The sequence below is a fragment of the Ornithorhynchus anatinus genome, chromosome 5 (genome assembly GCF_004115215.2).
Source record: "Ornithorhynchus anatinus isolate Pmale09 chromosome 5, mOrnAna1.pri.v4, whole genome shotgun sequence".
NCBI lineage: Eukaryota > Metazoa > Chordata > Mammalia > Monotremata > Ornithorhynchidae > Ornithorhynchus > Ornithorhynchus anatinus.
The window spans coordinates 93387941-93406310 of record NC_041732.1 but is presented as its reverse complement, the minus strand read 5'-3'; the positions used below and the strand labels follow the sequence as shown (position 1 = coordinate 93406310).

The 18370-nt window shown below is 42.9% G+C and overlaps 1 protein-coding gene across 3 annotated transcripts in view; it reads right to left on the bottom strand.

Annotated features, from left to right (window-relative positions):
* Nucleotides 1-18370, bottom strand: part of PIEZO2 (piezo type mechanosensitive ion channel component 2) — a 522557-nt gene that overhangs the window by 337461 nt on the left and 166726 nt on the right. For all 3 annotated transcript variants that reach the window (XM_029065631.2, XM_029065630.2, XM_029065632.2), the window contains exon 3: nucleotides 6484-6609. In XM_029065631.2, coding sequence (XP_028921464.1) covers nucleotides 6484-6609 — 126 coding nt within the window. The remainder of the gene's footprint in view (nucleotides 1-6483; nucleotides 6610-18370) is intronic.

Genomic DNA, 18370 nt, shown 5'->3' with positions numbered 1-18370 from the left:
TTGAGGGGCAGAGGTCATGGGTTCTAATCCCAGCTCCGCCACTTGTCAGCTGTGTGACTTTGGGCAAGTCACTTCACTTCTCTGTGACTCAATTACCTCATCTGTAAAATGGGGATTAAGACTGTGAGCCCTACATGGGACACCCTGATCACCTTGTATCCCCCCAGCACTTAGAACAGTGCTTTGCACATAGTAAGTGCTTGACAAATATTGTCATCATTATTATTATTATATAGAGGTAAGTGAGCAACTACTAGGAGGTCTTGAGAAATTAGGAATTGTAGCAGTTTACCAGTCTGTAAAACTGACTGGTTTTATAGAAAAATGATCTGGGCAGCAGAGAGCAGGGTGGACTGGAGTACGAAGAAACAGGAGGTAGGGAGGTCAGCGAGGAGGCTGATGCAGTAGTCAAGGTAAAATATGATAAATACTTGCATCAGTGTAGTGGCAGTTCAGAAGGAGAAGAAAATGTGTGTTGGGGGTGGGGGATTAGTGATGTTTTGAAGGTAGAACTACCAGGATTTGGTGACAGATTGAATTATTATTCTTAGTTCAGTCATGAACTTTGGGGAGAATCATTCCTCCCGTGAGACCCATCAGGGTCTATGCTTCAGTTAGGAGGGGTTGCCGACCCTACAGTTGTGATAATCACAGTTCCATAGGGAGAGGGCTCATTTTGCTCTAGGAAATGTAAACCAAGCAATATCTTCCAAGACGACCCCATAAAGGAGTGTTTTATCACACCTCCTGATTAGTTGTCTTTTACTTGAAATTATAAAGTCTCCGAACTTTTCTGAGAGAGGGGTGGGAAGGTCTCAGTAAGAAGGAGGTGCAATTTGATCTGTAAATCCACAGGCATCCCAGGTCCCTAGCAGGGAAGAGTGTTTTAACTGCCTTTCATCTCTTTCCTGGAGCTGCTCGTGGTTGTCCCACTTCTGGAGGAAGACTCATATCTGATCCCCAGTGGTGAACTGAAAATCGGGCATACGGAGGAAGAATTTATTCATATTAATGTCCTGCTTCTCCATCTAGACAGTAAGCTCATTACGGGCAGGGAGCATATCTGCTAATTGTGTTGCATTGTACTCTCCTAAGCACTTAGTTCAGTGATCTGCACATAGTAAGATATCAATAAATGCAACAGATAGATGGATTAAAAAAGGGCAGGAAGGCAGAGATCATTCAAATACTTGAATTATGCTCCACTCCCATTTTCAATTATTTCGAGATTAATTAAAAGGACTAAATCTGGGGGTGGGGTGTGGATTGGGAGGGAGGATGGAGGTGCCAGCTTCAGAACACATCAAATGACTGACATAGGGAATGCGGAACCATGTTGGATCACCGTTCAACTCTTTTGCCTCGGGATTGGTAGAATCGATAGGTTGCCCGGACAAATAGATACAAATAGATACAATCAAATACCTCTTATGTAAACTACACCCCTGTCTCACAGGCCCGTGACCACTAGCCAAAAGCAGCAGCAGCAGGGAAGCAGAAGAGCAGAGGATGAAGGTGTTCAGTCTCTTCCTTCAGGCCTCTTCACCTTCAGTAGCTGGGTTTGGTTGCTCTCCGGCTGATGCCGGAGGATTCTGGTTTGACAAGGATTCTTGTTTGACCCCTAAGACAATGCTGCAGTGCATCAAGCCGGCCATCTCAGAGGACACACACTCCAGGAGCCCTCATAACCACACCACCTGAGCCTCGTCAGAGTGAACCCCTGTGCTGTCATCTGCAAGCAACACCTTCCCTACCCACAAGGAGCCTACAGTCGAACGGGGAGAAAGACTTTAAAATGCTTACAATGCAAGTGAATGGAATATGTAACTGGGAACAAATATAAACATGAATCCTAACAAGGTGTAAATAAATGCATAAAATTTAGGTCCGGATTGACCGAGAGGTGATGGAGAATGGAACACAGGAAATACTCTTGCCCTTGGACGAGATGAACTCGGGGAATAAGAAAGTCTTTTGAGCTTTAGTTTGAATAGTTTCAAGGCACTAACCTAAACAGCTTATTAAAATAATCATTTTGCTTTCACAGAAGTACCATAGAAATCCTGCTACCAATTCCCTACGGCTACCATGACGTCAAAGGAAGTGTTTCTATGTTATTTGTAATGACATAATTAAGATCTGGTTTATATTTATTTGGATAGCACAGTGGGGATGGAATTAAAAATATTTTAGTAGGTAACACAACATATGCTGTAGGAAAATTGACAGAGATTCACCCTCCTGCATTTATTTCCTAATTTACCTAGGTACACCTCATTTGGGGGAAAGGGGAGGAGGGAGCAGAAGAGGGTGCTGTCTTTAATGAGACAACTACCTAACTGAAAGCTTAATGGGGAGGGTAAAAAGGAAAGCAAAAAGTTGAAAAAATATTTTACCTATTGGGGAGTGTCTACCAATTCTGGTGCACTGCACTCCCAAATGCTTAGTACAGTGCTCTTCACACAGTAAGCACTCAATAAATGCCACTGATCAAACTACTGGAGGTAATAGTCACAGGACTCTGGGAAACAAGAGTCTCTCAAAGCAATATTTCAAAACACCACTGGAGAGATGATGGACTGTTATACTGTAATGAAGGATAGAACCTCAAGTTTTAGATACAGGAGGGAGGTGGTTAGGAAAACAAACTAATATTCGCAGTTTGCGAGCTGGAATGCCACATGATTACAAACTCTGCCCTTTTTAGATTATTTTTCTTTGAAACCCTTGTGCATATCCAAGACCTTGGTAAATCAAAGTCCCCCGCAAGACCAGTCTAGACAACTTTGTTTTTCAATTTGAGTCTTTTTACTTTACTCTTGCCAAGGCCAAGAACATCTTACAAGGATTAAAAAGTTTTTAATTTTGCTTCACAACGACAACAGTGTCATCTCTGCTCAAAATAATCAAGTGACAATAATATTGAGGAGTTGTAGTCTGCAATTTAATTAAAACAGTCAGGCTTTCCACGACCAACCCCAACAGATTTTCAGGCATTTATTTAACATGATCATAAAATAAAAAAAGCTTGAGGCTAAAAACCTGGTTTGTATCAATCTTGGAGCAAACTACTTTGCAAACTCTGAAGTTTGCTTACCCTTTCCTTTTATCCCAGTTCAAGTATGTATTGGTTTTTAGTGTCATATGTGAAGCTGAAAACGTTCTGTAACACCTGATAGACTACTGCCATTAGACCCGTCATTTGATTTCTCTGAAGGAATATATGAATTCTGTAGATTTCGGCTCAGTGATTCTGCAGCCATGAAAGCAATCAATTCAACCAGTTTTACCTATAAGGAACTAAGAATACAACCTAAACTTCAGACCTAATCTGATCCATTTTATGGAAAACTGTTATCCAGAACATCTAGGTAGCAAAATGACACTGGTGCCATCTGTCCTTGTTTCCACGGTTAAACTTAAGAGTGCCATCCAATTAAAATGTGCTAATTTTGGAGGTGCAATGACCTGGAGTAGTCAGGAACCGGGAAAAGGAAATTAAAACAGATGTCTGTGATCCCTCGTCAATCAGGGTGCACACCCCAATGATTGATTCTGTTAAAGGCTGCCTTTGTTTTGTTTCATTTTTACAGTATTTGTTAAGTGCTTACTATATGCCAGGCACTGTACTAAGCACCAGGGTAGATACAAGCTAATCAGGTTGGACAGAGTCCATGTACCACATGAGGCTCACAGCCTTAAGCCCCATTTTACAGATGAAGTAACTGAGGCAGAGAGAAGTGAAGTGACTTGTCCAGGGTCATATTCATTCATTCAATAGTATTTATTGAGCACTTACTATGTGCAGAGCACTGTACTAAGCGCTTGGAATGTACAAATCGGTAACAGATAGAGACAGTCCCTGACCTTTGACAGGCTTACAGTCATATAAGCAGACAAGTGGTGGAGCTGGGATCAGAACCCATGTCCTCTGATTCCCAGGCCTGTGATCTATCCACTAGGCCACTCTGTTTAAGCTGGCATTAAAAAATGAATGACAAAAATTTGCAGTAGCTAGTGTGCCCATGAAAATGAGAGGTCCCTCCCTTCTCTTAACCCATTTAGATTACATGGTAAGGAAATTGTCTATTTATTATTATAATGTACTCTCCTAACAGTTTAGTACAATGCTCTGCATCCAATAAGCGCTTAATGAATGAATGAATGAATGAATGAATGGATGGATGGATGGATGGATGGATGGATGGATGGATGGATGGATGAATGAATGAATTAAAGGTACATTCACTAGGGCTATTTGTCTTCCAGCATCAGTTTTGGTAGCCCTGCTTACTTTCCAATGGGGAATGCTGGCAGGGAAAGCAAAAGAGTATTTGGGAAACACGCTGAGTTCCTCAAGAAAGATGTTCTTTATGTCATCATTAATGTCCTCATTAGTTAAATCACCCAAGAGTTACTTATCCCACCAAAAACTAGATATGTAGACAGAGTTGTTCTGGTAATTATATAGCTTTCCCTTTAGGACTTGGCTTTCTTTTCTATTCCTTCTCTTGGAGAAATCTTATGATTGCATAATGTTAATGATCTAACCTGAGCTGACAATAACCAGAAAAGTCAGTTACACTAACACTGCAGATATGAGCTGAAGATTAACTCCTGTTACATGTAAACTTTCTGGAGTTTCAATGGGTTTAAACCAAGACATGTGCCTTTCAAATGGAGATGGTTTCAAGGTGAGGTTTCTGCAGTTTCTACTTGGATAAACATTAACAAACAATTTGCAGTAGCTCACAATAACCGCTGCCTGTCAAAAGGCATTTAGATTATTTTAAGTTTCACACACTCTTCCCTGAAGTCTAAAAGTTAAATTATAACTAGTAAAACTATATAGAGGATATAGTTGTTGACTTATTCCAGTGCAGATTGTCACAACATGTGAATTTTAACCCTGCAGATGTAGACATAGTGCAGGGAGGGGGTAAACTCAGTAGAGAGCACCCCAGCAACCTCTTCTGTCCTGCCATCAACACGAGCTAGCAGGGCCTGGGCAAGGGCCCTTCCCCACTTCCCATTGGTCAGTTTCTGGAGTGCCATGAGGCACTTTAGCCCTACGCCAAAGGTGTCCTTTCTCTTGATTCTGCCAAAGATGGATTTTCAATGTCCAGCATAGGCTAGTGGAAAGAGCACAGACCTGCAGTCAAAAGATCTGGGTTCTAATTCTTATTTCTCTACATGTCTGCTGTGTGACTTGGGACAAGTCACTTAACTTCTCTGCAGCTAAATTATCTCACCTGTGAATGCAGATTCAGTATCTGTTCTCCTTTCTACTTAGATTGTGAGCCCCATGTGGAAGAGGGACTGTCTGATCTGATTATCCTGTATCTTTCCAGGATTTAGAACAGTGCTTGACACATAGGAAGTACTCAACAAATACTACAATTAGTATTAATATTGTTATTTTTATTGTGGAGAGACCATGAGCAGGGGAAAGTGCTCAGGCTACATTGGTCCCCAGGAACTCTCTCAATGCCACTATTGGTTTTATTTTGAGTAGATGGCGGGTCATGGGCCACCAGAGAAGAGCAGCAGAGGAAGCGGCAGGAAAGCCCGGGGAATCCAGAGCCACTATCCCAACCTGGGCAAGCCCAGCTCTCTTGCCCTGTGTTTCCCCACACCCTTATAGTCTAGGGAGGTAGCCTGGGCAAGGAGAGTCCCAGAGGGAAGGAGCCAGGGAGTCTCCAAAAGGGTAGTCCCTTTTCATTAGGAACAAGATTGGCTCTGCCCTTGAATCTGTGCCCCAGAGAAAGTTCCCTGAATGTTTATTGTTTCTCCTCATCTGTACAGCGCTAAAAGTGATAACTCAACATCTCCAGTTTGAGAAGAAGCATGACTTGGTGGAAAAAGCAGGGGCCTAGGAGTCAGAGAATCTGGATTCTAATTCCTGCTTAGTCATTTGTCTGCTGTGTGACTTTGGGCAAGTCATTTAACTTCTCTGTTTCAGTTCCCTCATTTGCAAAATGGGGATTCAATACCTGTTCTCCCTCCTACTTAGATTGAGAGCCCTATGTGGGACCTTATTATCTGGCAACTATCCCAGTGCTAGTACAGTGCTTTACCCATAGTAAGCATTTAACAAATACTACAATCATCATCATCTCTAATTTGATTTCCAGGTTTAAAAACGCAGCGACAAAGGTTAGCGGAGGTGGTTTGTTTTTACCTTGTATCACGTTCAAAGACTTTATTGAAAATGCTACCACTGATAGAATCCATGCTGATAAATACTAGTCTACACGAAAGTAAAGTGTTGTCTTTTAAAGTCCAATCACAGACACGTATGCTGTAACTGGGCACTGTCCCTCCCAGAACCTCAGTATCTTCTCCCAGACATATCACTACTTTCATTGAGAAATTCAACCATTTATTATTGAATCCAAAAACTGGGTGGACTTCCTACTAAGGAGGTGAAACATCAGTGGGAACAACCTAGATAAGTAAAAATAACAAAAATGGAATACTTACAGTTATAACCAGGTGCGATACGGTTTTGAGCTTCCAAACTCGCTAAGGTGATATGGAAGATGATATGCAGGAGCAGAAATGATAGACTGAAGAAACACAGGGACTTGAGTAGCCGTCCTGTATGTCCTAGGAAAGAAAAACGATAGAACTGTGAAATTTCAATTGCAGGGAAACTATGAAACCCACAGAGAGAAGTTTTGCTAAAGCTGTCTCACAGATAAATATTGTTTTATCTTTGTTCACCAATATAAATGTGCATCTATAAAGCTGTCCTCTGTACTCAAAGACACCACTGACAGTGAGAATTCCAACAATCCACACAGAAAAGCTCAAAGGCACAAAGCGTTAAAATTTCCTCTATCCATCATTCCTTGGGTAGTGTACTGTTTTTATTACTATTGAAAGACCTGGTAGAAAGACCACAGGCCTGGAAGTCAGAGGACCTGGGTTCTAATTCCAGTTTTGCCACTTGCCTGCTGTGTAACCTTGGGAAAGTCACTTAACTTCTCAATGCCTCAGTCTCCTCACCTGTAAAATAGGGATTCAATACTTGCTCTCCCTGTGAGTCCCATGTGGGACAGGGTCTGTGTCTGACCTACTTAACTTGTATCTGCCTCAGCACTTTAGAACAATGCTTGACACACTGTAAGCACTTAATAGCATTTTAAAAAATATAAGAGTTTGATACCTAAATTAAGAACAGCTACCTTAATATAACTTGGAGGCAGCAGGTAGCCCTGGACACCAATCATTCATTCATCCAGCTGGGATATTTGCCTTACAGATGGTTCTGTATGTGAATACCAACTAAAAAAGTTCAAATAAAAACCAAAGTCTTTGTAATTTTTTAATTGTATCTACTTATTTACCAAATTCAAAATTTCTACCCATAATTTCCATATGTTATCTATGGTGACCAGTTCATCTTTGTATCTTAGTCAAATTATTCTCCCTTGGGAAGAGGGATCCTGTATACTTTATTGTACTCCCCCAAGCACTTAGTACAGTGTTCTGCACAGAGCAAAATGCTCAGGAAATAAAATAGATTGATTGCTTATATTTTAGCAAAAGAGATCCCTACATGCAACTCTCGAAAATATCACTACTTTCCAAATCAATCATTCCATCAGTTGTATTTATTGAGTGCTCCCAGTGTGCAGAGTTGTGTGTTTGGGAGAGCACAATACAGGAGAGTAGGAGGACACAATCCCTGACCACAAGAAGCTTACAGACTTAGAAGGGGAGGCAGATATTAAAATACATTACAGATAGGGGAGACAGCAGGGAAGAAGGAAATGGACATGAGTCCCATAGGGTTGGGAATGGGGCGAATAGCAAAGTGCTAAAGAGTTAGACCTTAGACTACATGCCCCATATGGGACAGGGACTGGGCATGACCTGATTATCTTGTATCTACCCCAGTTCTTAGAACATTGCTTGACACATAGTACTGTTAATAATTATTAAAGGAGTATAGACACAAGTGCATAGGTAATGCAGAAGGGAAGTCAAATGGGGGCCAGGGCTCAGTTAGGGAAGGCCTATTGGAGGAGATATGATTTTAGTTAGACTTTCAAAGTGGGGAGAATGGTGATCTGTTGGATAAGAAAGTGTCCTATTTGCTACTCGGTGTGATGCAGAGATAGTGCACATGGATTCTTACCAATAAATAAGTGTCCAGTTTGAGAAAGAAGATCTGTGGATATAATTAGGGTCTGACCATTCTTTGTCTCTGCCAGATGCTGCCAGTGAGTCTACTGAAGTGTTTCTTGCTGTCTTTATGTTTGCAAGGGAGCAGACCCCAGATCCTTCTCTTCCTCTGTTCCAGGCATAATGCTTTCCTGGGCAAGGAGGCTTGATACTCATCTCTAGCTAATGTAGGAGTTGCCAGGGTACTTCATTAACACAGACCCAAGAAATGTTAATCATGTGGGAAGCAGCATAGCACAGTGGATAGAGCATGGGCCTAGGAGTCAGAGGGTCATGGGTTCATTCAATCGTATTTATTGAGCACTTACTGTGTGCAGAGCACTGTACTAAGCCCCGGCTTTGCCACTTGCCTGTTGGGTGGCCCTGGATAAGTCACTTCACTTCTCTGTGCCTGAGTTACCTCATCTGTAAAATGGGAATTAAGACTGTGAGCCTCATTCAGGACAGGGACTGTGTCCCACCTGATTTGTTTGCATCCACCCCAGTGCTCAGTACAGTGCTTGGCACATAGTAAGCACTTAAATATCACAGTTATTATTATAATAATAATAATAATCCTGGCACTGGGCATAGGCCCCCTCAGGCAGTCCATCATGCCTCAGAAAGGAGATGAAGACTCAAAAATGTAGACAGCCATGGCAGCTTGCTCCAGAGCAAGCAGAATTCTTCAAATCAGTTCAAAGTTAATCTTTGGTCATTCAAAATAATTGTTTTAAGTTCACTGGTCACCAGACTAAATTCATTACTGCTCATTAATAAACAAATATCAGATGCTTTAAGCCAGATATTTCAAATGTTGTCCTTTCAGGGCTCCTTGCCTTTTAAATTAGCATGATTCTCTTACAGTAACTGCAGAAGAAAATTTGCTGTCAATCTCCTAAAAATGACATGTGGCTGCTTCCCATCCTCTCTGAGGTTCAGTGTCCACTAAAGCACATGTTCAGCAATAAGACAGAGAAGCGAGGCTCCATCTGGATAGAGCATTTGCTATAGCCCTCAAACTTGGTTCTTGTATTTATAATTGAAAAGCGAGGTTTGCCTACAAGCAGGTTACAGTGTGTTGGCTGAAACTAGACAGAGCCCAGGTCCCCAGAAAAAGGATTAACTAGAATTTCCATGAGGTTCTCCGTGTGGTAAGGAGGGATCTTTGAATAATCTGAAAGGCACAAATGCATCTTTTCACAGGTGTAAAAACAATGTGGCTTTGGGGTTTTTGGGTGGGAGAAGGAATTCTTCAAAATGATTGAAGCATCTTGTACCAAGCTGTTCTGCTCTGTATCTTGGGGATCCTGAATCTGAACTTCGACCACGTTCAATCATCTGACTTTTCCACTCTGCATTAGGTTGGTGAAGGCAGGCACGGCCTTCTCCCCACAAGTGGCTTGGATGCAGGGCCCACTTTAGGAGTGGAAGTCCTGCGCTATCACAGGGGCCCTTGATATTAAGAGGAGAATTTTCAGTTAATCAACAGGTGTGACTTATGAAAATTTTGTACTCTTCTAATTGACTCGGAAGCAAGAAGTCATTGGAGCCAGGTACAAATTGGTATCTTGAATGGAAAGGAAATTCTGCTCCTCAAACCCTTGGCCCTATTCTCATCTCTTCCCAGAACAGAGATTGTGTGGTCTAAAATCATCAGTAATATTCGAGTGTCTACGGCATGTAGAGCACTGTAGTACCAAGTTCCTGGGAGATTACAATATCTGGTCTCAAAGGGTTTACCCTGCTCAGGAAAGAGAGAGAGAAATAAAGAGAGAGAGAGGCAAGGGGAGAGAGAGACAGAGAGAGAGTGTTTATAAACTTCATCCAAATAATAAATGGTGACAGAGCAGATGGCGAACATTTGAAGATGAACTGAATTTTGTTCAACCTAAAAATTAGCATGGGAACTAAAAACTACAGCACATCTTTCTGTCCTTCCTTAATTTTGGAAGGAGAAAATCATCAATTCCTTCGAACAATCTCCAAAAAGCGACGACATATCCAATACGTCACCAAATCCTGTCACAACATCACCTAGATCCGCCCTTTCCTCTCCATCCAAACCGCTACCATGTTAGTACAATCAGTCAGTCTATCTTGCCTAGATTACTGCATCAGCCTCCTTTCTGACCTTCCAACTTCGTGCCTCTCCCCACTTCAGTCTATACTTCACTCTGCTGCCCGGATTATCTTTCTAGAGAAACGCTCTGGGCATGTCACCCCTCTCCTAAAAAATCCCCAGTGATTGCCTTTCAACCTCCATATCAAACAAAAATTCCTCACTATTGGCCTTAAAGCTCTCCATCACCTTGCCCCCTCCTACCTCACCTCCCTTCTTTCCTTCTACATCCCAGCCCGCACACTCCCCTCCTCTGTTGCTAACCTTCTCACTGTACTTTGATCTCACCTGTCTCACCACCGACCCCTGGCCCATCTCATTCATTCACTCATTCATTCAATAGTATTTATTGAGCGCTTACTATGTGCAGAGCACTGTACTAAGTGCTTGGAATGTACAATTTGGCAACAGATAGAGACAATCCCTGCCCATTGACGGGCTTACAGTCTAATCGGGGGAGACAGATAGACAGACAAAAACAAGACAACTTAATTGCGATAGAGTTAAGGGGATGTACACCTCATTAACAAAATAAATAGGATAATAAAAATATATACAAATGAGCACAGGGCTGAGGGGAGGGGAAGGGAGAGGGGGAGGAGCAGAGGAAAAGGGTGCTTAGCTGAGAGGAGGTGAAGGGGGGGCAAGAGGGAGCAGAGGGAGCAGAGGAAAAAGCAGAAGCTCAGTCTGGGAAGGCCTCTTGGAGGAGGTGAGCTCTCAGTAGGACTTTGAAGAGGGGAAGAGAGTTAGTTTGGCAGAGGTGAGGAGGAAGGGCATTCCGGGACAGCGGGAGGACGTGGGCCAGGGGTTGACGGCGGGATAGGCGTGAACGGGGGAAGGTGAGGAGGTGAGCGGCAGAGGAGCGGAGCGTGCGGGGTGGGCAGTGGAAAGAGAGAAGGGAGGAGAGGGAGGAGGGGGCAAGGTAATGGAGAGCCTTGAAGCCCAGAATATCCTACCCCTGGCCTGAAACACGCTCCCTCCTCAAATCTGCCAGATAATCACTCTTCCCCCTTCAAAGCCCTACCGAAGGCATACCTCCTCAAAGAGGCCCTTCCAGACTAAGCCCCATTTTTCCTCAGCTCCCATCCCTTTCACGTCACCCTGACTTGGTCCCTTTGCTCTTTCCCACTCTCCCTACCCCACAGACCCTATGTATATATGCAGATATATATGATTCTATTTATTTACATTGATGCTTGTTTACTTTTATTGATGTCTGTCACCCCTACTGTAGATCATGAGCCCACTGTGGGCAGGTATTGTCTCTCTTTATTGTTGTATTGTACTTTCCAAGAGCTAAGTACAGTGCTCTGCACACAGTAAGTGCTCAATAAGTACAACTGAATGAATGAATGACTCCACAGAAGGGATCTTGGCTTGGAATGGGCTAGTTGAGAGATTTGGACAATCACTGCTAGTAGGCACCCACAAATCGCTAGTCCCTCCAAAAATGGCATTAAATTGTGATTGTGACATAAAACATCAAAGGGATACTGAAATTCATCACAGCAAGGATGGTGGCTAGGAGGAGAGAGAAGAGGAAAGAGAACAGATAGAAAGGGAAAGGGAGCTTTCAGGCTTCTCTTGTCCATGATTAGAAAGTATCCCCTTTCTTCCTGGACTCAAGTCCAGCCATTTCTTTATCCTCACTCTAGACATTTTGCTCTCTCTGTGTAGAATGTCAATGGCTCTCCACCACACAGGAGAATAAATAGAATAAAATGTGTGGAAATAGCAGGGTCAGAAAGAAAACATTTTACCCACCGCCCCTTACAGTATGACTCATCTATCTTCATTTAGGGCTTTTTCAGGCCGGTAGGCTGGTTCTCATTTGATTTCAAGATCGTTATACAGGAAATACTTATTCATTGGTACTTTCTACTAAGCAAAGTAAACTTTTGACACTCAATAAACCTTCAGCAATACAAAATGTCCCTTTAACAGCAACTCTGAGACTGCACTCTGGAAGGTTCTGCCTAGTTAAATGCAAAACTTTGAATTTTGGTTTCAGTGGAATCCAAAACTCAGGATGACTCCAGGCAGAGCGAAGAAATGGTCTACATGGGTTTCCATACTGAACCCTATTGAAGCTGTTCATAGTTCTGGTAGCAAGCCATTGCCCAAAGGATAGGTCAATATCATCAACAGTGATTACTGTATCAAGGCCCTCACTGCTGCTCATCAGAGTGTCTTACAAAATTAACCCACCAAAAATAAAGTATCGGCGGTAGTTGGGGAAACACACTAACTAAAACATCTGAGACCTAACTCGGGCTCTGGCATAATCATCTTCAGTGATTCAGAGATGTAGCTAGTGATACGTCGGTATACTTGACTTCAATTTCAAATACGATGCTTCGGAAAAATAATTTGTCGATCATTTAGTGTATGTCAAGCACTGGGCTAAGCCCTGGGGTAGAATCTATATAATCAGGTTTGACAAAGTCCCTATCCCATACAAGTCACATGGTTTACGAGTGAGGGAGAACAAATACTTAATCTCCACTTTACAGAGGCACAGAGGAGTCAAATGACTTGCCCAAGGTTACACAGCAGGCAAACAGCAGCTCCAGAAGTTGAACCCAAATTTCCCGATTCCCAGGCCGGTGCTCTATCCATTAGACCATGCTGCTTCTCTATGATCCTTCTTCAGAAGGTGTCAGTGTGGCTGAAGAAACAGGGCTGTGACCAACGTTCCCTCTGCAATATGGACAAGTAGGGATGGCTCCTTATTTGGCTATTGAGTTTTCTCCAGTCGGAGCCTGCTTGAGTTTTCCATCCTTTTGGCATTTCCATCTTCACAAAGCCTTTGCTCAAGGAGAGCTGTCCCTCTCCCAGATGTCCAACTGGTTGATCTGTCTGCTACAATGGCCGCCCCAGAGTACCCAGTCAATCAATTCCTGGTACCTATCGAGTCTTTACTGTGTGCAGAACACTGTACTGAGTGCTTAGAAGTGTACAACAGAGAAGCAGTGTGGCCTAATAGAATGAGCATGGGCCTGGGACTCAGAGGGCCTGAGTTCTAATCTTGACCCAGCCACTTCTCTGCTGTGATACTTTGGGCAAGTCATTTAACTTCTCTTTATCTCAGTTTCCTCTACCGTAAAATGTGGATTGAATCCTACTCCCCTTGTACCTACTCCCCTCCTACCTAGCCTGTGAGCCCCATGTGAGACAGGGACTATGTTCAATCTGATTATTTTGTATCAACCTCAGTCTTTAGTACAGTGCTTGGCACCTAGTAAGCACTTGACAAATACCATACCATAATTAGTACAATGCAATAGAGTTGGTAAAGACTACCTCTGCCCACAGTGTGCTTACAGTCTAAAGGGGGAGAGAGATATTAATATAAATTACAGATATGTATACAAGTACTGCACACTGCTCCTCCGGGAGACTGTAAGCTCCTTGTGGTGGAACTAGTCTACCAACTCTGTTGTGTTGTACTCTCCAAACCATTTAGTACAGTGCTCTGAATAGTCATAGCACAATAAATACCACACACTGATTATCACATTTCATGCTAAGAGAAACAGCTTTTCCCACTGCATCTCCCCTCCCCGTTTGGCCTTCTGGGCTTGGAGGATCTTGCCTGCATGGAGCAATTTCATAAGGGTGGTTTCTGGCTATGGATTTAGAATTTTTTTTGGTATTTGTTCAGCGCTTACTATGTGTCAGACACTGTTCTAAATGTTGGGGTAGGTGCAATAATATCAACAATAGTGATATTTATTAGTAATTGTGGCATTTGCTAAGTGCTTACTATGTGCCAAGCACTGTACTGAGCACTGGGGTGGATACAAGAAAATCTGGTTAGACCCAGTCCTTGTCCGACATTGGGTTCAAAGTCTTACTCCCATTTTACAGATGAGGTAACTGAAGCACAGAGAAATGAAGTGACTTGCCTAAGTTCACTCAGCAGACAGAGAGAAGCAGCGTGGCTCAGTGGAAAGAGCCCGCGCTTGGGAGTCAGAGGTCATGGGTTCTAATCCTGACTCTGCCGTTTGTCCGCTGTGTGACTGTGGGCAAGTCACTTCACTTTTCTGGGCCTCAGTTCCCTCATCTGTAAAATGGGGATGAAGACTGTGAGCCCCACGTGGGACACAACCTGATCACCTTGTATCCCCCCAGCGCTTAGAACAGTGTTTTGCACATAGTAAGCACTTAACAAATACCATCATTATTATTATTATGTGGAGGAGTCAAGATTAGAACCTATGATCTTCTGACTCCTAGGCCTCTGCTCTATCCACTGTGCCATGCTTTGTTCAAATACTGTGTTAAGTATGAGGGAAGATACAGGACAATTACATCAGACATAGTCCCTGTCCTATGTGGAGCTCAAAATCTCAGGGAAAGGGAGAACAGGCAGTTTATTAAAATGTGAATTTTAGAGATAAGGAAACTGAGGCACAGAGTAGTGAAATGACTTGCCCAAGATAACTCAGCAGGTAAATGCCAGATCTGGTATCAGAACGCAGGTGTCCTGGCATTCAAGTCTGTGCTCTTTCCACTGATGCATGCTGTTTCTCTATACCTGTCTTGGGCCCCAAGTGGAATATTCTTCTCATAAATTTTCTTACGTAATACGGTACTAATATCGTGTTCTCCAGAGCTTGGAGAACAGAAATCAGTCAGTCAGTGGTATTTATTGAGTGCTTACTGTGTGCAGAATGCTGTACTGAATGCTTGGGACAATTCAAAATGGATTCTTAGGAGCACTTCCTGCCCCCGGCCCTGTCGTCCCTCAGACACTGTGAGCGCAAGTCATTGGTTGAGACTCAGCCTCGGCCCTCTGCTTCAGGGCATAAAAGTGAACCCACTTGGGATGGATAAGTTAATGCAGTTTCCCAGATGGCCAAATTCACAACAGGGGGGTAGCTCAGAAATGGAGTGAATCTGATTCAATATTTAAAATGGAACTCTGGGAGAGATGCATAAATAGGAAATGCTGCCTCCATTGTTTGTCTGTAGAAGACATCTGCCACGAAGATATTCAGAAATGACATTTTCACCTGAACATGAGCTGCATGGAGGAAGGTCCGTTATTTTTTAAAAAAATTTTAATGGTATTTGTTAAGTGCTTACCATATGTCAGACACTGTACTAGGTGCTGGGGAAGATATAAGCTAATCAGTTTTGACAAAGTCCATGACCCATATGGGGCTCACAGCCTTAAATCCCCAATTTTACAGATGAGGTAACCGAAGCACAGAGAAGCAGTGTGGCTCAGTGGAAATAGCATGGACTGGGGAGTCAGAGGTCATGGGTTCAAATGCCGGTTCAGCCGCTTGCCAGCTGTGTGACTTTGGGCAAGTCACTTAACTTCTCTGTGCCTTAGTACCTCATCTGTAAAATGGGGATGAAGACTGTGAGCCCCACGTGGGACAATCTGATCACCTTGTATCCTACCCAGTGCTTAGAACAGTGCTTTGCACATACTAAGCACTTAACAAATACCACAATTAGAGAAGCAGCGTGGCTTAGTGGAACGAGCACGGGCTTGGGAGTCAGAGGTTACGGGTTTGAATCCTGACTCTGCTACTTGTCAGCTGTGTGACTGTGGGCAAGTCACTTAACTTCTCTGTGCCTCAGTTCCCTCTTCTGTAAAATGGGGATGAAAACTGTGAGCCCCACGTGGGACAACCTGATTCCCCTGTGTCTACCCCAGCGCTTAGAACAGTGTTCTGCACATAATAAGTGCTTAACAAATACCAACATCATCAAGTAACTTGCCCTAGGTTGCACAACAGACAAGTGGCAGACCTGGAATTAGAACCCAGGTCCTCTGACTCCCAGGTCTGTGCTCTTTCTACTAGGCCATGCTCTTCTTGAAGCAACTATTCAGTACAATACTCCTTGATGAGATCCAGACTCAAACATGTTTTTTATGGGATATGCTGCATATCAATTTGCCATCTGGAAAAATAACTTTGTGGGGCATTTTCACAACCACTATGTATTTCACCAAATACAATGCCTGGTTTCACCAACCGCTTGTCAGACCGAGCGCAGCAGTAGAAGAAATCATATCTGGTGCCTCTAAGCCACCAGAGCAGCTGGAGGCAGTTGATCGAGGCTTGTGTCAGTCAGGTCTTTCCATGAGAGATCACATCACACTTTCCAACAATTTTGCTCTTTCCTGAGACACACCACCAAAACGTTGCCAAACCCACTGTTCTCATATTTCAAGCAGATTGGGTTATATCAATTTCTCTCTTTGGGGAAATTCAACTAAAGTCTTAACTCACTGAGTAACCAACTTTCTCAAGATTTTGACAAATGAATTGCATGCGTGTCCACGTGGACTGCCTGAACACAGTCGAAGTCAACAATTGTGAGATAAAAGCCAGATCATTTCTAAATTAGATAAGGTAGGATTGATTGGATCTGAGGTAGAATTTACATGTTCTTGGTCCAATTGACCCAACGCTTAGAACACAGCTTGACATAGTAAGCGCTTAACAAATACCATTAAAAACAAGTATTTATTGAGCCTTTAATGTGTGTAGCACCATGGACTAAACACTTGGAAGAGTAAAATAGAGTTGATGAATATGGTCCCTGCCTTTTAAGGACTGCACAGTTTAGTTGGGGAAAAAGACATGAAAATAAACTACAGATAGAGGAAACAGCAAAGTATAAGGATACAAACCTATTAAGTCCTTTGGGGCTGGAAGTGTAGTATCAAAGTGCTTAAGATATAGAGACTTAAGCATTTAGCTGATGCACAAGGGCGGTTAAATAGGGAAATAGAGTGGGGAAATGAGGAATTAAACAGAGATTGACTGACTGACTACAAAGCCTCTCAGAGAAGATTCGATTTTAGCCGTGCTTTGAAGATAGGGTAAGTGGGGGTCCACTCAAAGTAGACATAAGGCCCAGTGACATCAATCGATAGCATTTATTAGATGCCTACATTCAGGGTACTGAACTCTGTGCTTGGAAGAGTACAAGAGTTAGTAGACATTATTTCTGCCATCAAGGAGCTTACAAACTTACAAACATTCATTCAATAGCTTTTATAAGAGCTTACTATGTGCAGAGCACTGTACTAAGCGCTTGGAATGTACAATTCGGTAACAGAGACAATCCCTGTCCGATAACGGGCTCACAGTCCCTCTTCACATCCACCAAACTAGCTCGCTTCCTCCCTTCGAAGTCCTACTGAAAGCTCACCTCCTCCGGATGTCCTTCCCAGACTGAGCCCCCCATTTCCTCTGCTCCTCCTCCCCTCTCCATCACCTCTACTCCCTCTCTCTGCTCTATCCCCCTCCCCACCCCACGGCACTTGTGTTTATATGTACATATTTATTATTCTACTTTATTAATGATGAGAATATATAATTCAATTTATGTATTTTGATGTTATTGACACCTGCCTATTTGTTTTGTTGTCTGTCTCCCCACTTCTAGACTGTGAGCCCCTTGTTGGGTAGGGATTTTCTCTATCGGTTGCCGAATTGTACTTTCCAAGCACTTGGTATTAGACTGTAAGCCCGTCAAACGGCAGGGACTGTCTCTATCTGTTGCCGACTTGTTCATCCCAAGCGCTTAGTACAGTGCTCTGCACATAGTAAGCGCTCAATAAATACTATTGAATGAATGAATGAATACTCTGTACACAGTAAGTGCTCAATAAATATGATTGAATGAATGATGTTCCAATTGAAGTTATAAATGGTCTAGGATACTTCATTTGATATCATACAACATTCCATATATCACCCTTGTCATTAAAATCGGGATCACGATCATATAGATTTCACTTAAGCTAGTTTGATTAGCTTTTTCCCCCCATTCTTAAATCTTCATATGTACTCCATTCATAAGAACTCAATTTTCTGCCAAACACATGGCTGCAGTATCCCTTTGATTCCATACATTCACACAACAACCCCAGATCTGGTTTCTATAAATGACTGTCACGTTGCTCTTCAGAGATTGCTACTGTTCTCCTAGGTAAAGCTCACTGTCATTGGTTTCATCTCTGAATGAGGACTCATGGGTGTGTCCTTACATGCTCACATACAAGCACACACTCCAGAGGAGACAGCAATTTTGGATCCACTG